At 40.0% G+C, this 17,935-nt stretch overlaps 3 protein-coding genes across 4 annotated transcripts; 1 reads left to right on the top strand and 2 right to left on the bottom strand.

The window, feature by feature from the left end:
* Positions 1-6,250: 6,250 nt before the first annotated feature.
* On the bottom strand, positions 6,251-9,780 carry LOC143216018 (G2/mitotic-specific cyclin-B-like). 2 transcript variants are annotated; one of them, XM_076438752.1, is made up of 5 exons: positions 9,026-9,536; positions 8,317-8,898; positions 8,006-8,245; positions 7,812-7,930; positions 6,251-7,727 (listed from the first exon to the last, which is right to left on the bottom strand). In XM_076438752.1, the coding sequence occupies exons 1-5, from the start codon at positions 9,044-9,046 to the stop codon at positions 7,472-7,474; spliced, it is 1,218 nt and encodes a 405-aa protein (XP_076294867.1). In that variant the 5' UTR covers positions 9,047-9,536; the 3' UTR covers positions 6,251-7,471. The 2 variants fall into 2 exon arrangements, with proteins under 2 accessions (XP_076294867.1, XP_076294866.1); XM_076438751.1 differs by lacking the exon at positions 9,026-9,536 and adding an exon at positions 9,578-9,780 and having other exon boundaries at positions 6,428-7,727.
* An 847-nt stretch (positions 9,781-10,627) lies between these two features.
* Positions 10,628-13,279, top strand: LOC143216023 (vacuolar protein sorting-associated protein 26C). The gene is made up of 6 exons (XM_076438757.1): positions 10,628-10,986; positions 11,055-11,198; positions 11,778-12,170; positions 12,240-12,336; positions 12,411-12,536; positions 12,620-13,279. The coding sequence occupies exons 1-6, from the start codon at positions 10,930-10,932 to the stop codon at positions 12,700-12,702; spliced, it is 900 nt and encodes a 299-aa protein (XP_076294872.1). The 5' UTR covers positions 10,628-10,929; the 3' UTR covers positions 12,703-13,279.
* LOC143216020 (protein mono-ADP-ribosyltransferase PARP16-like) lies at positions 12,825-17,797 on the bottom strand. Its single transcript, XM_076438753.1, has 7 exons — positions 15,413-17,797; positions 14,590-15,024; positions 13,819-13,974; positions 13,520-13,729; positions 13,284-13,449; positions 13,093-13,225; positions 12,825-13,027 (listed from the first exon to the last, which is right to left on the bottom strand). The coding sequence occupies exons 2-7, from the start codon at positions 14,908-14,910 to the stop codon at positions 12,868-12,870; spliced, it is 1,146 nt and encodes a 381-aa protein (XP_076294868.1). The 5' UTR covers positions 14,911-15,024; positions 15,413-17,797; the 3' UTR covers positions 12,825-12,867.
* Between the last annotated feature and the right edge of the window lie 138 nt (positions 17,798-17,935).

The raw sequence follows: 17,935 nt of genomic DNA, 5'->3' as shown, positions 1-17,935 counted from the left end.
CCCAGCTAACTTGACCACCTTGAATATCTTTGTTGTTTTTAAAGATATGTCAAATGTCTGAAGGACAAAGTTGAATGGTAAAATGGGGCTCGTAAGATCCCAACAAAATTTTTTTTTCATGTAATTTTTTAACGAGATTTCAAGGTCACCTTCAGTTTTTAAAATGGAATGAGGTATTTTTTAATACATCAATCGATGCAGCTGGACATTCGTTATAAAAAAGTACTAACCTATGTATGTCGAAAAGTTAGTAGTTCAGGAGATATTTCAATTTAAATAGCTCTAGTAATGTTATTTTAGAGTTTTTTAAATTGAAATATCTCCTGAACTACTAACTTTTCGACATACATAGGTTAGTACTTTTTTATAACGAATGTCCAGCTGCATCGATTGATGTATTAAAAAATACCTCATTCCATTTTAAAAACTGAAGGTGACCTTGAAATCTCATAAAAAAATTACATGAAAAAGAAATTTTGTTGGTATCTTATGAGCCCCATTTTACCATTCAACTTTGTCCTTCAGACATTTGACTTTAAAAACAACAAAGATATTCAAGGTGGTCAAGTTAGCTGGGACACCCTGTATACTATTGTAGATAGCAGTACGTATAAAAAAAATTATTCCTTTGGTGTAACGATATGTGTGGAACATAATATAATACTTCTTGGTTCGGGGTCGACCCAGCGCGGGTTCGGCGATCAGTCTTACCTATCGATGGCTCAGTCGGAGCCAGCGGGACGGTCGTGGACCTTACAAACTACGTCGCGGCGCGCTTATACTCTACCTTACATACTAGATCGCGTTTCTTACACACTACCCTACGTGCTACTTATACAAGGTCTGTCCGGAAAGTAATGCGACCACATTTAAAAAAAAAAATGTATTAAACATGGGTACAAACCTTTAAATTTCTTCAAAGTAGGATCCTTGGGCGTCGACACATTTTTTCCAGGGCGATTTCCATGCTTCGTATGCTCCCTGGAAGACGTTTTTTGGATCCTCTCGTAGTACCCTCGTCACAGCCTCTTTGACGCGTTCCACGCTTTTAAAATTGCATCCTTTTAGCACATTTTTAATTTTTGGAAACAAGAAGAAGTCGGCGGGAGACAGGTCAGAACTGTACGGGGGTTGAAGAAGTGTTGTGATCCAACTAAAAAGTACCGTTTACTGTTTTCCCCGTAATCTACGGAAAGGTTTTGGTTGGAAGTGCTCGACGAGGCTGCGGCAAGGGTACTACGAGAGGCTCCAGATAACGCCTTCCAGGGAGCATACGAAGCATGGAAATCCCGCTGGAAAAAATGTGTCGACGCCCAAGGATCCTACTTTGAAGAATTTTAAAGGTTTGTACTCATATATTCAATAGATTTAAAAAAAAAATGTGGTCGCATTACTTTCCGGACAGACCCTGTATACTAACTTACGTGCTAACGCACCCGACGCGGGGGTGGGGTCGCGGCGCGAGTAGCCTGTCACAGCTGTTTGGCCGATGTGGTGGCCAGATCGAGGATCCTGCAGCGACGGAGGTGTCCGTCGGGATCAAAGTGGAGCACCCACGCTCCTCGCCGATGGACACTCTAAATTCCCTTGTCGCCACAAACCGCGAGGGTACCTTCACGCGGCCGTCGGTGGGTAACTGTAGCGGGGAGCATGTCTGCCGTTGTACCGGATCAGCGGCAGTGCTTGCGGAGCGGGGTCGTCACGGTGTGACCGGTTCCCCGTTGTTTCCTGGCCACTCGTGTTCCGGGAGTTTGGGGATTTCGGGGAGTCGTTGCTGCGGCGGCGTCTTGTGCCGTCGGCAGCTGGCGCAGCTGCGGACGTAGCGGGTGGTTTGCCGGAACATGCCCGGCCAGTAAAATCGCTGGGCGAGACGAACGAACATTTTTTCGATTTCCAGATGTCCAGCGGTAGGATCGTCGTGGTACTGACGAAGAAGTGCTTCTCGCTCGCCGATGGGCACGCAGATCTTCCAACCGTCGCCGGGCTCGTTGTAGTCGAGCTGTTGCAGAATGTGCCGATACAGCTTTCCCCCGCGTAATTGGAAGTCGGGAACAGACACGGGGTTCTCTCGTACAGCTTCGACTTTCTTTTCGTACCAGGAGTCGGCGCGCTGTTCCGGTCGGAGCAGGCTTACGCCTGATACTCGCTCGGTTCCGGACAGCGCGTCCGCTACCTGGTCCATCTTTCCCGGACGGTGCTTCACGTCGAAGTTGTATTGCTGTAGATCGAGAGCCCATGTTGCGTGCCGGCCGGTCGGGTTATCGATCTGTTGTAGCCAACGGAGCGCGTGATGGTCGGTGATGACGTTGAAACGATAACCCCAGATGTACTGTTTCATTTTACGGATCCCCCATACCACGGCGAGGCATTCCTTCTCCGTCGCGCTGTATTTTCGTTCCGTCGCGCTCAGAGTATGATCGGCGAAGGCGATGATTTCGCCTTGTGTCAGCACGACTCCTAGGAAGTAATCATTGGCGTTTGTCTGTAGCGTGAGCGGCTCTTCGAAATTCGGGAAGGCGAGTATCGGCGTGACGACCAGCTTCTCCTTTATGGTGTGGAAGACGGTTTCCTCGGCCTCGGTCCACCTCCATTTGGCGTTCTTCTCGGTGAGCTTCGTCAATGGCTGCATCAACTCGACGAAGTTCGGCACGAACGACCGATACCATGACGCCATGCTGAGGAATAGCCGTATTGCCCGGATCGTCTTCGGAGTGGGGATCCTGAGGATCGCGCTGATCCTTTCCGGATCGATCCGGATACCTCTTTGGTCGACTATGTGACCAAGATAGTGCAGGTTAGGGACGCAAAACCAACATTTTTCGGGGTTCAGTTTGAGGCCGGCGGTGCGGAGGCGTCGGAAGACCTGACGCAGGTGCTGCATGTGGTCGCTGCAGGTCTTGCTGACGATGATAATTTTATTGCGGTAGGCGAAGGCGTGCGACTCGAATTCGGGGCCGATGATCCGGTCTAGCAAGCGTTGGTAGGTTGCTGGAGCCGACTGCAGTCCAAACGGCATGACCGTAAACTGAAATAGCCCCTTCCCAGGCACTGTGAAGGCGGTGAGCGGCCGGCTGTCGGTCTCGAGCGGTATTTGCCAGAATCCGTTTTCGAGTTTTAACGTACTTAGTACCCTTGCTCCTTCCAATTTTTCAAGGATGGCCTGGATGTTCGGCAACGGATAGATGTCCTTTTCCGAGCGCTCGTTCAATTTCCGGTAATCGACACAGAATTTGGGGCGTCCTTCTTTCTTCTCGACGACGACGACGGGCGAGCTCCACAGGCTGTTGGAGTGCTCGATCACTCCGTCCTGTAGCATCTTCCCGACTTCGGCGTCGATGATCACCTGCATTGACGGATTCTGAGGGTGGTAACGCTGCTTTATTGGCGTCTCATCGGCCAATTTAATCCGGTGCTGGACTAGCGAGGTACGGCCTGGTACGGTCTCGAAGAGCTTCAATTCAGTATTAATAAACCGGAACAGCGGGATTCGGTCGGCTTCCTGGGGCGTACGGAGGCCCAACTGAGGACACGGATTGGCGAGACAGCCGGTGGGCCAGAAAGCGATGTCGAGCGGCGGTTTTATCTCGACCTGGAGGGCGGCGATCGTCATAATCCCCAGTAACACCGGCGTGCCCATCTCCGGTAGGATGGTGAAATCTTCCTCCAACTCATAGCCCATGGTGCAGAATGGGATCCGGATGACGCCAGTGGGGTGCGAGTCCGATCCGTCGCTGAGGGCGACGACGTGATCGTCAGTGATGGGCAGTGTGGGGTGGATGCCCTGCTCGTGGGCCCACTGTCGGACTTCCTCATTTACGCAAGATGCTTGCGCCCCGGTGTCGAGCAGCGCATCGATTTGCCGACCGAGTATCAGGATCGGTAGTTGCGGGCGGGGTGTGTACCTCATTCCGGAGGGCGGCGGTTGCTTATCTGAGGAGGGCTTCGCGCGTCGTTTTCCCGGCGGATGGCACTCGCTGGTGAGCACGCCGTCGCAGCCGCATCTCGAGCAGAATTTGCGAGAAATGTTTTGGCACTCGAATCTGTGATGGCCTCGCTGCTTGCACCGCCAACAGTGCGTGTCGGAGCTGTACCGGTCGGCACTGGTATTCCCGGTTGCCTCGCCGTGCGGCTCGTGGTTCGTCTCGGCTTGCGGTGTGAGGCGGGGATCGGCGAAAAAATAAGTGGTTATCGTGGTACCGTGCCTGACGGACGTGCCTGGGCGGTAGTGGTCGGCGACCGGAAGCGTCGGCGTCTTTGGCTCCGTCATCGTGGACAGGGCTTCGATCTGTTCGCCAATGCAGTCGGCCGAACGTTGTCGTAGCTCTTCGGTGTTCCCTGTGACCGGTGGATTTGATCGACGAGGTTTTATAATGAGCCGGTCCTTGGTGAGCCGAAGCGCGGGCCTCTTCGTTCTAGGAGTGCCGTTCGAATTTCGCGCGCACTTGCGGATAGTGTCGCGGGTGATCACTAGATGGTGCGCACGGTACTAGAAGCGATCGGTTCACTGTTTCTCTGCACTATCGCGGCTCGGCGGCACTAAATATGTGGCGCGCACGTCAGAACAACACTTGAACAACAAGTAACCTCAAGGTTGCGAAACGCCACGTGGTCGCTAATCCGATGCGGTTGTTTCGCAGCAGGTCCCTGTTTGGAGGCACGTAACGGTTCCGGTTCGTCCGGTATCTCCTCGTTACCTAATAACTCGACGAGCCAGGGTTCGATCGACGGTTAGGAGATCGGTCGGTGCAGAAATGAACGTGGTGCGCGGGTTAGAACCGGTTCAAACAGGTTAGAATGAATGAGACACGTGCATGGCTTTATACCATAGACATATAGAGATAGACTACCTGTAGGAAACTGTGTTCCGATATCGCGCATCGTTTTTCGTACGATGGATGGCCGCTAGAGGCGCTGCGCGGAAAAAAACAGTAACGTATCTATGATGACGAGGTAGTGAAGCCCTGCGCCCTACGCCTTGAGACAGTTATATTGGCGCGGAAGTACCGAAACAATCTGTTCCGGACAAAAAAACTTCAGGACGTGTCCTACAAGTTACAAAATATACACAAATGCACATGTTATACATTCATTTTCAAGAATCAAATCATACAAATCTTTTCAAATTCTGCGGGGTGCTCAAGGTACCCCATTTTATCGAGAAGCTTACGTTATTGAGGCTGCAAGCGCCTCTATCTCTATGTATAAGTCTATGGTTCGGAGACGGCGCGCGGATTTGTTTCACCAAATAATGCTCAATTCTGCCCTCAAACCCACAAACGCATGCTTCTGCCGCCAACTTCTCTTTCATGCAGCGCGCGTCTTCGCCGCGATCGCCGCGATTCACGAAGGCTGCGTCGTTCCTTCATGGTAACGACAGATGCAGGTGGAGGACAGTAGGCGCTATGGTGGGAACGGTTTTATCTCGATTGAGACAAAAATGCCCATCCCTTCGTATTCTCATAACAAAATCTATTTATGTACTTCAAATAACAACCTAACACTGATGCGCGTAGAATACAGAAAATGTGAAAAAAGAGGGATAGATAAAGAAGAATTTATAAAACAAGTTAGCAAGAGAGTTATTCTCTGTCATTCATCGTTTATCAAAAGCAATTTACATGCACAACATATTTAGTATTTACACATGGATTACGGACTATGGAATGCTATGGACCAATGTGGGCTCCATAGACCATATATACAGTTAATCACGAAAGTATTTGAACGCACTTTAAAACAGTATACATTTATTATAATCGGACCAAACGACCTGATCTTTTTATAATCAATTAGAAGCATTGGTTTACGAAATGATATGCAAAAAAGATTTTCCCAAAAATTATAATTTACAAGGTCACATGCAAATATAAAAAAGGCATTTTTGGAAAATCTTTTCTGCAGATCATTTAGTAAACCAATGCTTCTAATTGCTTACAAAAACATCAGGTCATTTGGTACAATTATAAAAAAGTTATACTGTTCAAATACTTTCTTGGCTCAGTGTATATTTCTACAGATTGCGATACTCCATATGAAGTTTGATGTTCAATTCAAATTCAAATGTAAGAAAAGATTTAAGAATGCGCTCGAGTCAAGCTCCTAAGTAAATAACATTCTGATGTAACAATTTAATTAGCTCAAATAATATATACCACTTTCGGAAACGTTATTATACTTTATTCTTGATTAATACTTTACATAAACTTGAAATAGTTACATGTTCCAAGCGAAACGACTGAATTGGTAAAACATCAGACTATCAAAATAAAGAATCATTTTATAGTCTCGTGAATAAGTGTTAAAATTTGTTCAATATTCCGATATAAAAGATATAATTTTTACGACTTAAATACCTAAAAATCAAGGTTTAAATTATATAAAACTTCGACAAATTATTAAGTTAATATATATCAAAGAGTATTTAAATATTATTTATCTCAAGAATTGTTTTATGATGAATGAATACTTTGCTGAACTTAATGTTAACTTTGAAAGAAGTTAAGATATTAGATCAGTCTAGTTACAAATAAATTAAAATCGTTGTTAGTTATCATGCAGTTTGATCTCGAACGTGTTAATTGCCAATATATAGTTGAATAACATACTGGTTTCAACTTAAAATTCATTTGCCGAATTTTAATTCAATATAAATCAAGATCTGTTGGCAAAAACGTCGTTTACGAATTTTCATAGAATAATAAAAAATATGCATTCAGTACCACTTGACTATACTCATGCTCATCTTCTCTTTTCTCTTCTACACTAGAAATCTTTGTATGTACAATCACCCTAATTTCAGCAATTACGTGTAAGAGCAGAAAAACTTTGAACAAGTAATATTTCTGTAAAATATCCAGTTATATTAAATGAGATATTTCTTGCTATACCGTGTACTATGCTTGTGAAAAACTTTTGGGAAGAGTTGCGTCACAGATAATTACTTATTAAAGTTTTCCTTTTTCAAAAATATATATCATATACAATTTCTTAATATAACAAACTAAAATCGCCCTGTTTTCACTCGGACCGTCACTTTGATCGCTGTAAATTAGATTGAGTAATGATCCCCGACTTTCCATTTCCTAGCTAACACCGTACCTCCTGTTGCTTCATAAGCATTGAAGAATAGACCATTTTCGGTAATTTGCTAGTGACCTTTTTTGATACGTCATTCCCTTTATTTGCAATTAATTTAAATTAATTTATCAGTAGTGATACAGATGTTTGCACAACATTGTCTTTAAAGAATACTCCACAAGCAAAGCCAAAGGAGGGAGTATCATAAAATTTTATGGACCGCCGTTTGTGAATGAAAATTAGTGTTCTTCCGTTCTCTGCCCTTTCTTTGTCTTTACTTGTACCGCGTGTTTCCTTCTGAAAGTGCGTCACCCTACTTATGTGGTAATTGCTTTGTTCATCGCAACATTGCACAAACAAATGTCACGATGTAGTTTGCACTTCTAAACAAATTTTATGTTGATTCTTCGTTTTTTGCAGCCATAGCGATCATAATTCGTGATCGAAGTTCTGGCCGAGCACTGATCTTCATATATTTCGACAGAGCATATTTCTTCCTAACAGCTTGATACTTGCTTTTATCCGAGTTAATTATAATACTAGCTGTTTTCCGTACCACAGGCAACACGTCATCTTTAGTATAGGTACTATAATGTGCTAAGGTATTTGTCCACACGTTGTCGTTGTCTTCGTCATTGTTACCAATAACGCTATGTAAATAAATACCGACATTAATGAATTAGTAACAAGGACTACATTCAAAAGCAATGCTCTATGTTCGCAAAACAACTTACACGAGTGCTAAGTATATTGCAGCAGCTGCAAGAAGACTGGGGGAGTAGTGACACATTTCGTAATTCACTAAACACTGCTCCAAAAAATATTTGGCCATCGTGTGATGCACAGGGAGAGCCTTGCCCACAAGAAAAAAGTTGTTGAACATAATGTAAATGATAATGGAAAATCTGTGAAGTCATGAGATACACACCTTCCCAGCTTTGCTGTACCTTCTAAGAAAATGCAACGGCAGTGGTCTACCTAACGAGTAATCTAGAGTCTTCATGATAAGCTGTTCCATTTGCAATATTTCTTTCTTGGAATACGCATTATCTGTGATATAGACAAAGTCACTTATATCTGGAGAATACATTTCCTCATATTTGCTAGCAATAAACATTGCTGATACCCCAACCAGCTGCAGCCTTTTCTTCTCTATCGAATGGAAGACCTACAAACAACAACACGAATCAGCTGATCCATTGAATGTATGCATGTTTTTATTTTTAAAGAACAACATACCTGTAAAAATCTATCGATAATAGCCACTGTGAGATACAGTGTTTCTTGCAATAAACGAAATTGTTGATGAACCTCGACAAGCCAATCTACAAGTACACTCCTCATTTTTGGTGTTATTTCTTGGCCCGTCAAATATGCTTGTTTGACATGGTATTTACTCTCTAAAGTTCTCAGATACTTGTAGATGTCATTGCTATAGATAGAGACTAGAGCAGGAGTGTTATGATCTGCCTGGTCAATGTCATCTACTACCAAAAGGTCGGAGGAAAACGATTCTATCTCTTTCTTTATAGGAACTTGTGATATTTTATTTTCTTGTGGCACAGCATTTTTCACTGTGGGTATCACAATTTGTACAGGAGGCTTCTCCAATACTTTTTCTGCTGGTTTTGAAGCGTGTTTCGCTCCAACTACTGGCTTTTTCTTATCTTTTTGCAGTAAACTGGTCCTGTCGACAGGTTCAACACCTCTTACCGTGTTTACTTTATTTCCAATTTCTCCTAATGCAGCTCTCTTTGTCTTTCCCGGGACTGGGATATGTGTGGATTTAATATTTTTGACATTTTCCTGGTTCAAGATATTCTGAAAATATATATAATATCTAATACACACCTATTGCCATTTCTTTAGTAACACTAAACCTACCACCGCCCATCAAATAACCAGTTTCAGATTTTCTATTTTATAATTACTGAAATTATACAGATACCTTTACGAGAATCAATTCCATGGATTTCTTTATTCAAGAATATATTCTAATAAAAATTGTAAAAAATCTAAATAAATTCAATCTTGTTATTTTTAGAGGACAACACACACACACACACACATACGAGCCAGCTTTAATGCCTGGTAGGGGTTGAGTGTTAACTTAGAAATTAACACATATAAAATATAATTAAATGAAATTATGAATAATACGATAGAATTCCACCAAAATATTTGCCAGAACGTGGTCTAATTAAGTGATGTAATCACGAAAATGCTGCGAAATATATTCGAAATAAACGGAAAGCAAAAGCAACTTTGCCGAATGAATTTTTCTGTTTCATTCATATATACCCAACAAACGAATGAATTTAGGAATGGTAAGAAACGATTTATAATGTAGAGATGAAGCACAAGCTTATTTCGATAGACTTTAAAACGAACGAAGGACATTTAAAGATGTCAGGAATGGACGGTTATCCCGTCCTATTGACTGCCCCTATGGGCATTTTACAAATGCCGATTACTTTTTCATTGGAAATTCTTCACTCACCGGAATTGCGGTCAGATTTTTTAACGCCATCGTTACACCAGATAGAGCAGGATCTCACGAAATAGTCGTTTTTCCGATTTAGCTACTCCCCTGTTTCCAAAAAACGTCCACCTCGTAGTAACGACTCCGACAGTTTGAGTTTGAATTTGTTTAGTCTGGCCGATCAGACGGAAGTTCACCCTGTACGCATACAGCGCACAGAGAAAAGAGCGCGAAAATCGATACACCTGATTGGTCGGTCCGTTTCAGTGGTGTGTAAAGTACGTCTTTGAAATACTAAATGGTAAACAGGTTTGTTGTCACATATATATATGTAACAAATTAACATTTTGAACCATCTTCCGACTATACCAAAAACGCTAATGTTTTACAATAAAACAGCTGATCGATATTTCTTTATGTATATACATACAGTAAGGAGCATAACTTATTTCCACACACTTTAAAATTTAAATCAGAATAACTTTTTTATGAATGGACCAAACGACTTCAACTGCTTTGTAAGGCTAGAAGAATTAGTTTCGTAAATAAATGATGTCTAATAAATAAGTTGGAAAAATGCATTTGGTCGGAATTGTAATAGACAATAGTAGAAATTGATTTTTACAACTTTTTTAGCTGGGCCAATAAGAAAATTTAAAAGATGCGTTTTGTAAACTCGTATGAATTATTGTATACGTTCTGAAAATTTCATTGAAATTGGTTAAACGAATTGTAAACGACCAAAGGTGGTAATAAAAGGCCGGAAATCATGAAAAATTGCAATTTTTACCTTTGTCAAATTTTCCAACAACTTTGAATTTCATCTACTAAATTTTTCTATAAATATAATTTTCTATAAAAATCTGTAGTCTAATAATAAGTAACATTACAAATATTGTATACAGGGTGTTCCAAAAATGTTCAGTTTCTAGAAATGGGCAATTCCTGAGAGAACCAATCAGAGCGCGGCTACAGCTGATTGTGGCATTGGTATTGGTCGAGCCGGAATCCGTCCATAGTAGCCGCACCGTGATTGGTCCGGAGTGTTTTTCGTTAATAACTCCGTAACAAAGCCGCAGGGAATATTTTCGTAAAGGGAAAAGTTACTTCAAATTATCTCAGAGTCCATTCCGTTGCACGCATAATGCGCATACACTGTATAGTGTAGTATAAGAGTCTCTATGCATACACTATACAGTGTATACGGAATGGACCCTCAGAAATCGTCCATTTCAAGAACTCGAACATTTTTGGGACACCCTGTATCACCCTGTATATACACGACACATTGCATGGCAAATGTCACCACTGAAAAACGTCAAAATATTTCCACGCGGTTGCTGATTAAGTGGACAATTGCTAATTGAAACATGTCCATTAGTATCGATATTAAATTGAAACGAGCTAGCAAAATCTATCATGAAGGAGTATGTTTATGTTACTTGTTACTTCAAATAACAATTGAAGAACAAGAAACACAGAGGTTATGTTTCAGGAGATCGTCGCTGGTGTGATATTATTAAAAACGAATTCGGACGTGAAGCACGATGGAATATTCTTGAGCATGGATGGCTCGGTTAATTTACAGCTTAGCTCCAAGAATTTTGGTATATTCGAAGCGTTTTATAACTCCGTAAAGGTTAGACGTCTGTTCAGTTACCTTAACCCTTCGCACTCCGAATTATTTTTCAATTTTATTGCCAACAATTCCCTACTATTTTAAGCGTTTTAATTGAAATTTACTTCAAAGGACAAATTCCTGTACTGCTACTTATTTTAAACAATTTTGTTTACTAATTATATAGAATATATCTCTCAAACTTTGTTGTAATGTATTAGGTTGTCCCAAAAGTTTCTTTCGAAATGTGCTGCTTTAATGTTGCTAACTAAATACAAACAATGCGATAATCTTTATGTTAATATTTTAAAATAAGACAATTAAATAAATAAAGGAAGAACCAAATAGATATAGCTTTATTTACATTTTTCGGGTTTATACTTCTGTATACGAATTCTGTATAAGAATACATCTGTATTCTTATGCAAATTACTTATCTTTCATCTAACACTTTTGACTACTGAAAAACCTGATTTTTGCATTATCGAGAAATGAGACAGCGTATCCCGCACCCTAGCAATTCTGGAAACGCGACTCTACCCCCTTAATTACCTAGCTAAACTTGGAATCATTGAACATTTTGAATGAACATATTTTCAGCCGATACAGCTAGTGCAATACACTTTGGATGCTTCTCCGTGTGGCAAAATACCCAATGGTAAAACAGAGATACCGTTTGAATTGCCATTGAAACCCAGAGGAACTAAATCCTTGTACGAAACCTATCATGGTGTTTTTGTAAATATACAATATCTAATACGTTGCGATATAAAGAGAAGTTTCTTAGCGAAGGATGTAAGCAAGACGCTGGAGTTCATAGTGGAAGACAAAGTGCCTTCTAAGATAGAAAAGGAACCGAGCAAATCAGTGGCTTTCAAAATTATGCCAGAATCGTTACAAAATGCAAGAGATAGAACTAATGTACCTAGATTTTGTATTTCAGGGAAATTGGATACATTGTATTGCAAGATCTCCGAACCCTTAACAGGGGAGGTAAACAGAAAACTTTGTTTGTTGTAGGTTATCGCATGGCAATGCCTTGTATGGAATATTAAATTTTAGGTGGTAATCGAACATTGCGAAGCTGTGATAAAATCGATTGAACTACAGTTGGTGAGGGTGGAAACGTGTGGTTGCGCGGAAGGATACTCTAGAGATGGTAAGATTCCCGAAACTAGATTAGTTTTAAAAGAAATCATGTAAGAAACTATATCTCATGACATTATATTTCAGCTACAGAAATACAAAATATACAGATTGGGGAAGGAAATCCATGTACAAATTTGCCTATACCAATATATATGATATTCCCCAGATTATTTACATGCCCTACATTAAGTACAAGCAATTTTAAAGTTGGTGAGATCTCTTATATTCGTTGTACAAATATAAATTGGTTACACGTTCTAGTTTTCTTATTAGATACGTATTTTTGTTCACAGAATTTGAAGTGAACCTCATTGTAGTATTCGAAGATGACTACTTGGTTACTGAAAACTTTCCTATTATACTATCGAGGTACTAAATTTGTTACCAAGGTATACAGTGTTTTATACAAAAATGTATATTATTCACAAATTGTATATATTTCTAAATATAAATACAATTTTATGTTGAACTCTAGTGAGAGTTGTATGAAAAGAAAGAAAAAAAAGAATAAGTATAATCTTCTTCGCATGCAAAAGAGATTTTATTCGATACCAACTTTTTGAGCAAATAATTTATAATATTTCTCAATTTGCTTATTATGAGTTAAACCAACCGAGGCCAGTAGCACCACGTAACCAAGCACGAGTGTTAATATTTTATGTTGCTTGAACCATGCTAATAATCCTCGATTATTAGTAGATCTGAAACATTACGAATTACTATTCTGCACTGAATAGAGATTGTTGACGGTGACGAATATTTATACCTTGTGGTTTGTGTTTCTTGACTGTAAACGAGAAGATATCTTACTCGTACAAATTCACTGTTCGTTACTAAATAATATTTGTTCGATGCTGTGCCCCCAGGGGTATCTTTGGCCATGGTATGAGCATTATTTTCTGCAATAAATTCTAGATATAGACACTTCGTGTCTGCATCTTCATGAAATATAATTACCAGAATCTTTATTTTTGACATCAACGTGATTGACAAGTTCACACAAAGCGATACAACTCATTTCGTTTCCAAGAACACTTCCTCCCCATCCATATCCTACTGGACTATATGGTAAACTTACAGCTAACTCGCTCGATAGATGCATTCCTTTACCAAACATTGATTTCTAAAGAGGGAACAATCATTTATAAAGATCTTGGCTTTCTCGCCAAGCGTTCAACTTTGATCAACTTTACCTTGCACATACTTTGTTGCAGACCATAATGTATAATAGAATGGAAATTCTCTAATCGACTGCCATGGTAAGCGTACAAGGTTCTACAGCCTTGAGCAATTGACTTCCACTTATCTTCTGAAGTCGATTGCCTTGCATTTGCAACTTGGAATATTAAATTTGGTGCTGCTACCGATATCTCTGATGGTACTTTTCTCAATATGGTCTCGTACTGTACTCCAAAGATTTGAGAATAGTTATTGAAAAGATGAATATCAAATTAAACATAAGATACAGAAAACCATGTACGATAGAACTTACGCAATCTTTGTTAATGCTTTTTATGTAAGGGTCTCTTAAACGAATTAAAACCCAATACAATAATTCTATAGTTGTGCCAAATCTTTGGTATACGTCTGGTTCTTGCAATGCTTTAAGTATCACAGTTAACGGCGGAATCAGTTCTATAGCTTTCCTCTGTAGTAAAATTTCAATGTTTAAGGGGACATTACACTTTCACGGTCGAAAATTTTAATAATTTTTATTGGACTGATAAAGTAATGAAAAAACATTTTTTGTAACATTCGAGTCTTCAAACTACAAGAAAAAATTTTTATATAATTTTGTAAATGATTTTTCGCAGCCTCATGGACGTCATTTTAAAAATTTTGAACTGCTGGCGTGCATGATTGCGGCTTACACTGGAACGTCTGAAAAATGGCCACAGTATAGACTACGATTATTTTGATCGAGCAATCAAAATAGAATTTTCTTCGTAAAAAACGTTAAAAATTTATTCTAGTTTATACTGGGGCTATGGTCATACTTTTTCTAAGGATAATTCTTTTTTTTCTGACGTTCCAGGCTGCAAAAAACCCTATAAAAAATCATTTACAAAATTATATAAAAATATTTTTTATATCTGAAGACTTAAGATATATGTCGGAAAAATTACTGACTCAAAAAATGTTTTTTTTCATTACTTTATCAGTCCCATAAAAATAATTAAAATTTTCGGCCGAGAAAGTGCCCTTCACGAGCGCTTCGTCACAGGTAAGGATAAGTTGTGATTAATATTTTGTAATACTTTACCAAAGCTTCGATGTCTTTGCATTCGTTCTTAATGTACATCGGTGGAAACGGTTTTAAACAAGTATCGTAGCGATACGTGTTGCACGCTGCTACAAACAATGTCCATTTTAAATCGGCTGCCGTAAAATCCTTTTCCAATATAAATTTTAACGACGAAACCTTTTTCACTGTTTCTTCTTGCGAATTCGTGGAATCTACTTGGCTCGTATACAAAATGTTTACATCGGATGCTTTGTTATCAATAATGTTTACACGATTTTCCTTCTCTTTTTCCCTTGCCCTTTCATTTTGGGCGTACTGTTGCTTGTGTAAATTATCCATAATTATTAATTACAGATCGACCGAATCTAGAGTTGAAATAGATTTGGATCCAATTAGAAATCAAACTTCATTTTTGTTGTTTTTCAACTTCGGGTTCCGGAGATTTCTGTTCATCTATAGAATATATAATTGAAAATTTACAATTGCAATTTGCTCTCATCGATTTTGGCATAAGCGGTTTTCGCAGATATAATGTGGGTTGCTCTGCAAAACACGATAATATCGGTGTACGAACGGGGATCAATGTGTTCCGTATAAAGTCATTTGCCTCCTATATATGTATACTTTATAATATGTATACATAAGTGAATCGTGAAATGTAACGATTGCGTGAAAATACAATTCTTATATACTCAATTGAAATTTGAATAAGAATTATTTAGACGTACGTACGTGTATGTACGTACGTATGTAAGTGATTTACATGGTTGGTGTACACGTAGGATGTACACGTAGTAGATAGAAATTTGAAACTTTTTTCAATTAGTCGTGACGTACTTACAGTCCACGGTGGGCGTTTTCGAGATCGAACTTTTTCCGGTATTCGTAAACAAAAATTCGGACGGCTAATTGTCTCGGATGTTACAGATTTAATCTGGCGTTACAGCGAATTTGTGGTAAAATCGTGAACATTGCCTAGATTGCTCGTGGCTTCTGTCTCAGATCACATCTGTTTTGTCCGTTCGTTTGTCACGATCTCGTTTTTCGCTTTTCCGATGGATCCGACGACCAACGCGGTTCCAAATTCAAAGGAATTTTTCGAATGGGCGATCTTTTGCGCCGATCATAATCAGTGAACGCATTAAACGAACAGTAAGCGTGCGATCTACAGTGAACCGTGGTAATATTCGGACACTTTTAAAAGGACGATAACTTTTTTAATGTCAGATCATACGAGTTGGACATTTTTTGAGAAGTTGGAGCAAATAGTTTACTCCAAGACGTGAGAACAAATTTTTGGAAAACTTGCAATTTGTCAAGAAGCTACGCACGTTTTGAAGATGGTAAAAAGTGCAGTTTTGCACGTTTTGAAGATGGTAAAAAGTGCAGTTTTGCACGATTTTCAGCCTATAAATGAAATACAGCATCTACAGATTATGATGAAATTTTCAGAATATGTATTGACACAGTTTTACAAAACGTATTTCTTAAATTTTCAATATTGATTCACATAAAAAAGTTGTAAACAACAACGTTTATTATTTTCTTAGTAAAATTTCTTTTTCACGCCATGTAACAAACCAATTGCTCCAACTTCCCAAAAGATATGCAAGTCGTATGATCGGATATTAAAAAAGTTATCGTCCTTTTAACAGTGTCCGAATATTACTGTGGTTCACTGTAAGTCGTTCCTGCGAATTTCACAAAGAAAAATTAAAATGAATGTAGGGCCCAGCACCTTTCGAGATCAATTATATGTATTTGTCAACGTATTTTGATCAATTCACATTTGATATCGGACTACAACGGCGTTCGTTTCGTTTGTTACAATCGATTGTTTTCTTCAGTCATGTCAAAACACAATTTAGGATTATGTTTGAATAACAGCAATACATTGCGAGTACAAGCAAAATTAGCCTAAATGGATACACACCGTTGAATCGACCAGACTCGCGAACCGTTTCGGATGCATGCAAAAACATACAAAGCTACACATATACATATATGTATATATGTATACAGATACAAATATATGTATATGTATGTACGGATGTACATATATATGTATAACAAGCGTGCTGTGGTGTGTAAAAAGACGGAATCGATTAAATCCACTTAGAAGATAAAAATACTACAAAGTTGCTTTATAAAATGTAATTGACAATATATACATATATGTATTATATACGTATATGCATGTACGTATGTATGCTTTTGTCCAATTAGAAAGTTTAAAGAGATTGCAAGGCTCTTAACGTATCGCGAACAGAATGCTATACGCGTTCTCTGATAAACAATCGTGTAGCAATAAATTGTAAACCCTCCTATAACGCGTTATGTATCCTCGTAACGCGGAACAAAAATTGCGATTTGGTGTCTATCAAATTTAATTTGATGTGATTTGTACTAATTCTTCGTTACTTATAATGCGGTACGAATTAATCGCGTTATGGGAGGGTTCACCTGTGGAATTCGAACAATTCCAGATACCCACGAGTCTGTCGTCAAAATTCTGATAAAGTCACAAGCATCCAAACCGTAGTCGCAGCAGTGTCGCCAGATTGAGACTTGTCTCCCACTCTACCCTTCCCCTTCTACGATAATATTCCCCCACGTTTCCGCCATGCCCCGGTCACGTGACGCGTTTCGTTTCTGTTGATACTAGCTGAGGGAAATGGTAACTGTATTCCCCTCAATTGGAGTCAATTCCCTTGATCTGACGACACTGGAGCCCGCCGTCGCTGCGCGACCCCCACCATTAATGTCCGGTCTCTCAATCATCAGCACTCCTAGCTTGACTTCATTTCCAGAGTCGAGGAATTGGCCTAAGGGCCACACGCTATTTCTCTCATACCAGTCGAATGGTGGGGGACGCTGATAGGCAGTGCGGCCCAGAGTCGTCAGATTAAGATTTGTGTCCCCACTCCACCTTCCCCTTCTACGACGCTGTTCCCCGCTATTCTTCCGCCGCGGCCGTGTCGTGCATGTGTCCGACAGTGGCAAAGAGAGAGGGTAACTTTCTCCCCTTAATTTGTACTCCCTCCCCTCATCTGACGACTCTGGGCCCATAGACCGCCAGTTCCCCGGCTCTGTCTCTAGCATAGTGAAAAGAAAGTTGAAATCGAAATGGAAGAGTTTTTACTTTTCACGAAGATTCTTGCAACCACCGAAGACAACGAACAATCGAACCTGACAATGATTGTATCGTGGACCAACATCGTCGATATCGGTGTCGGTGAAAAACGAATGTATTTACAGTAGAGACAGTATTTACAGGTTTCACGTATGCTCGTGATTTTAAACCTTGCCTGTTCATAAACATTTCGTACTGTGATCACGTGTAACCAAATAACGAATGCATCGC

Source organism: Lasioglossum baleicum, chromosome 14 (assembly GCF_051020765.1).
Source record: "Lasioglossum baleicum chromosome 14, iyLasBale1, whole genome shotgun sequence".
Taxonomy (NCBI): Eukaryota; Metazoa; Arthropoda; class Insecta; order Hymenoptera; family Halictidae; genus Lasioglossum; species Lasioglossum baleicum.
Note: the sequence above shows the minus strand (reverse complement) of the source record. Positions and strands in the feature narration are given on the sequence as shown.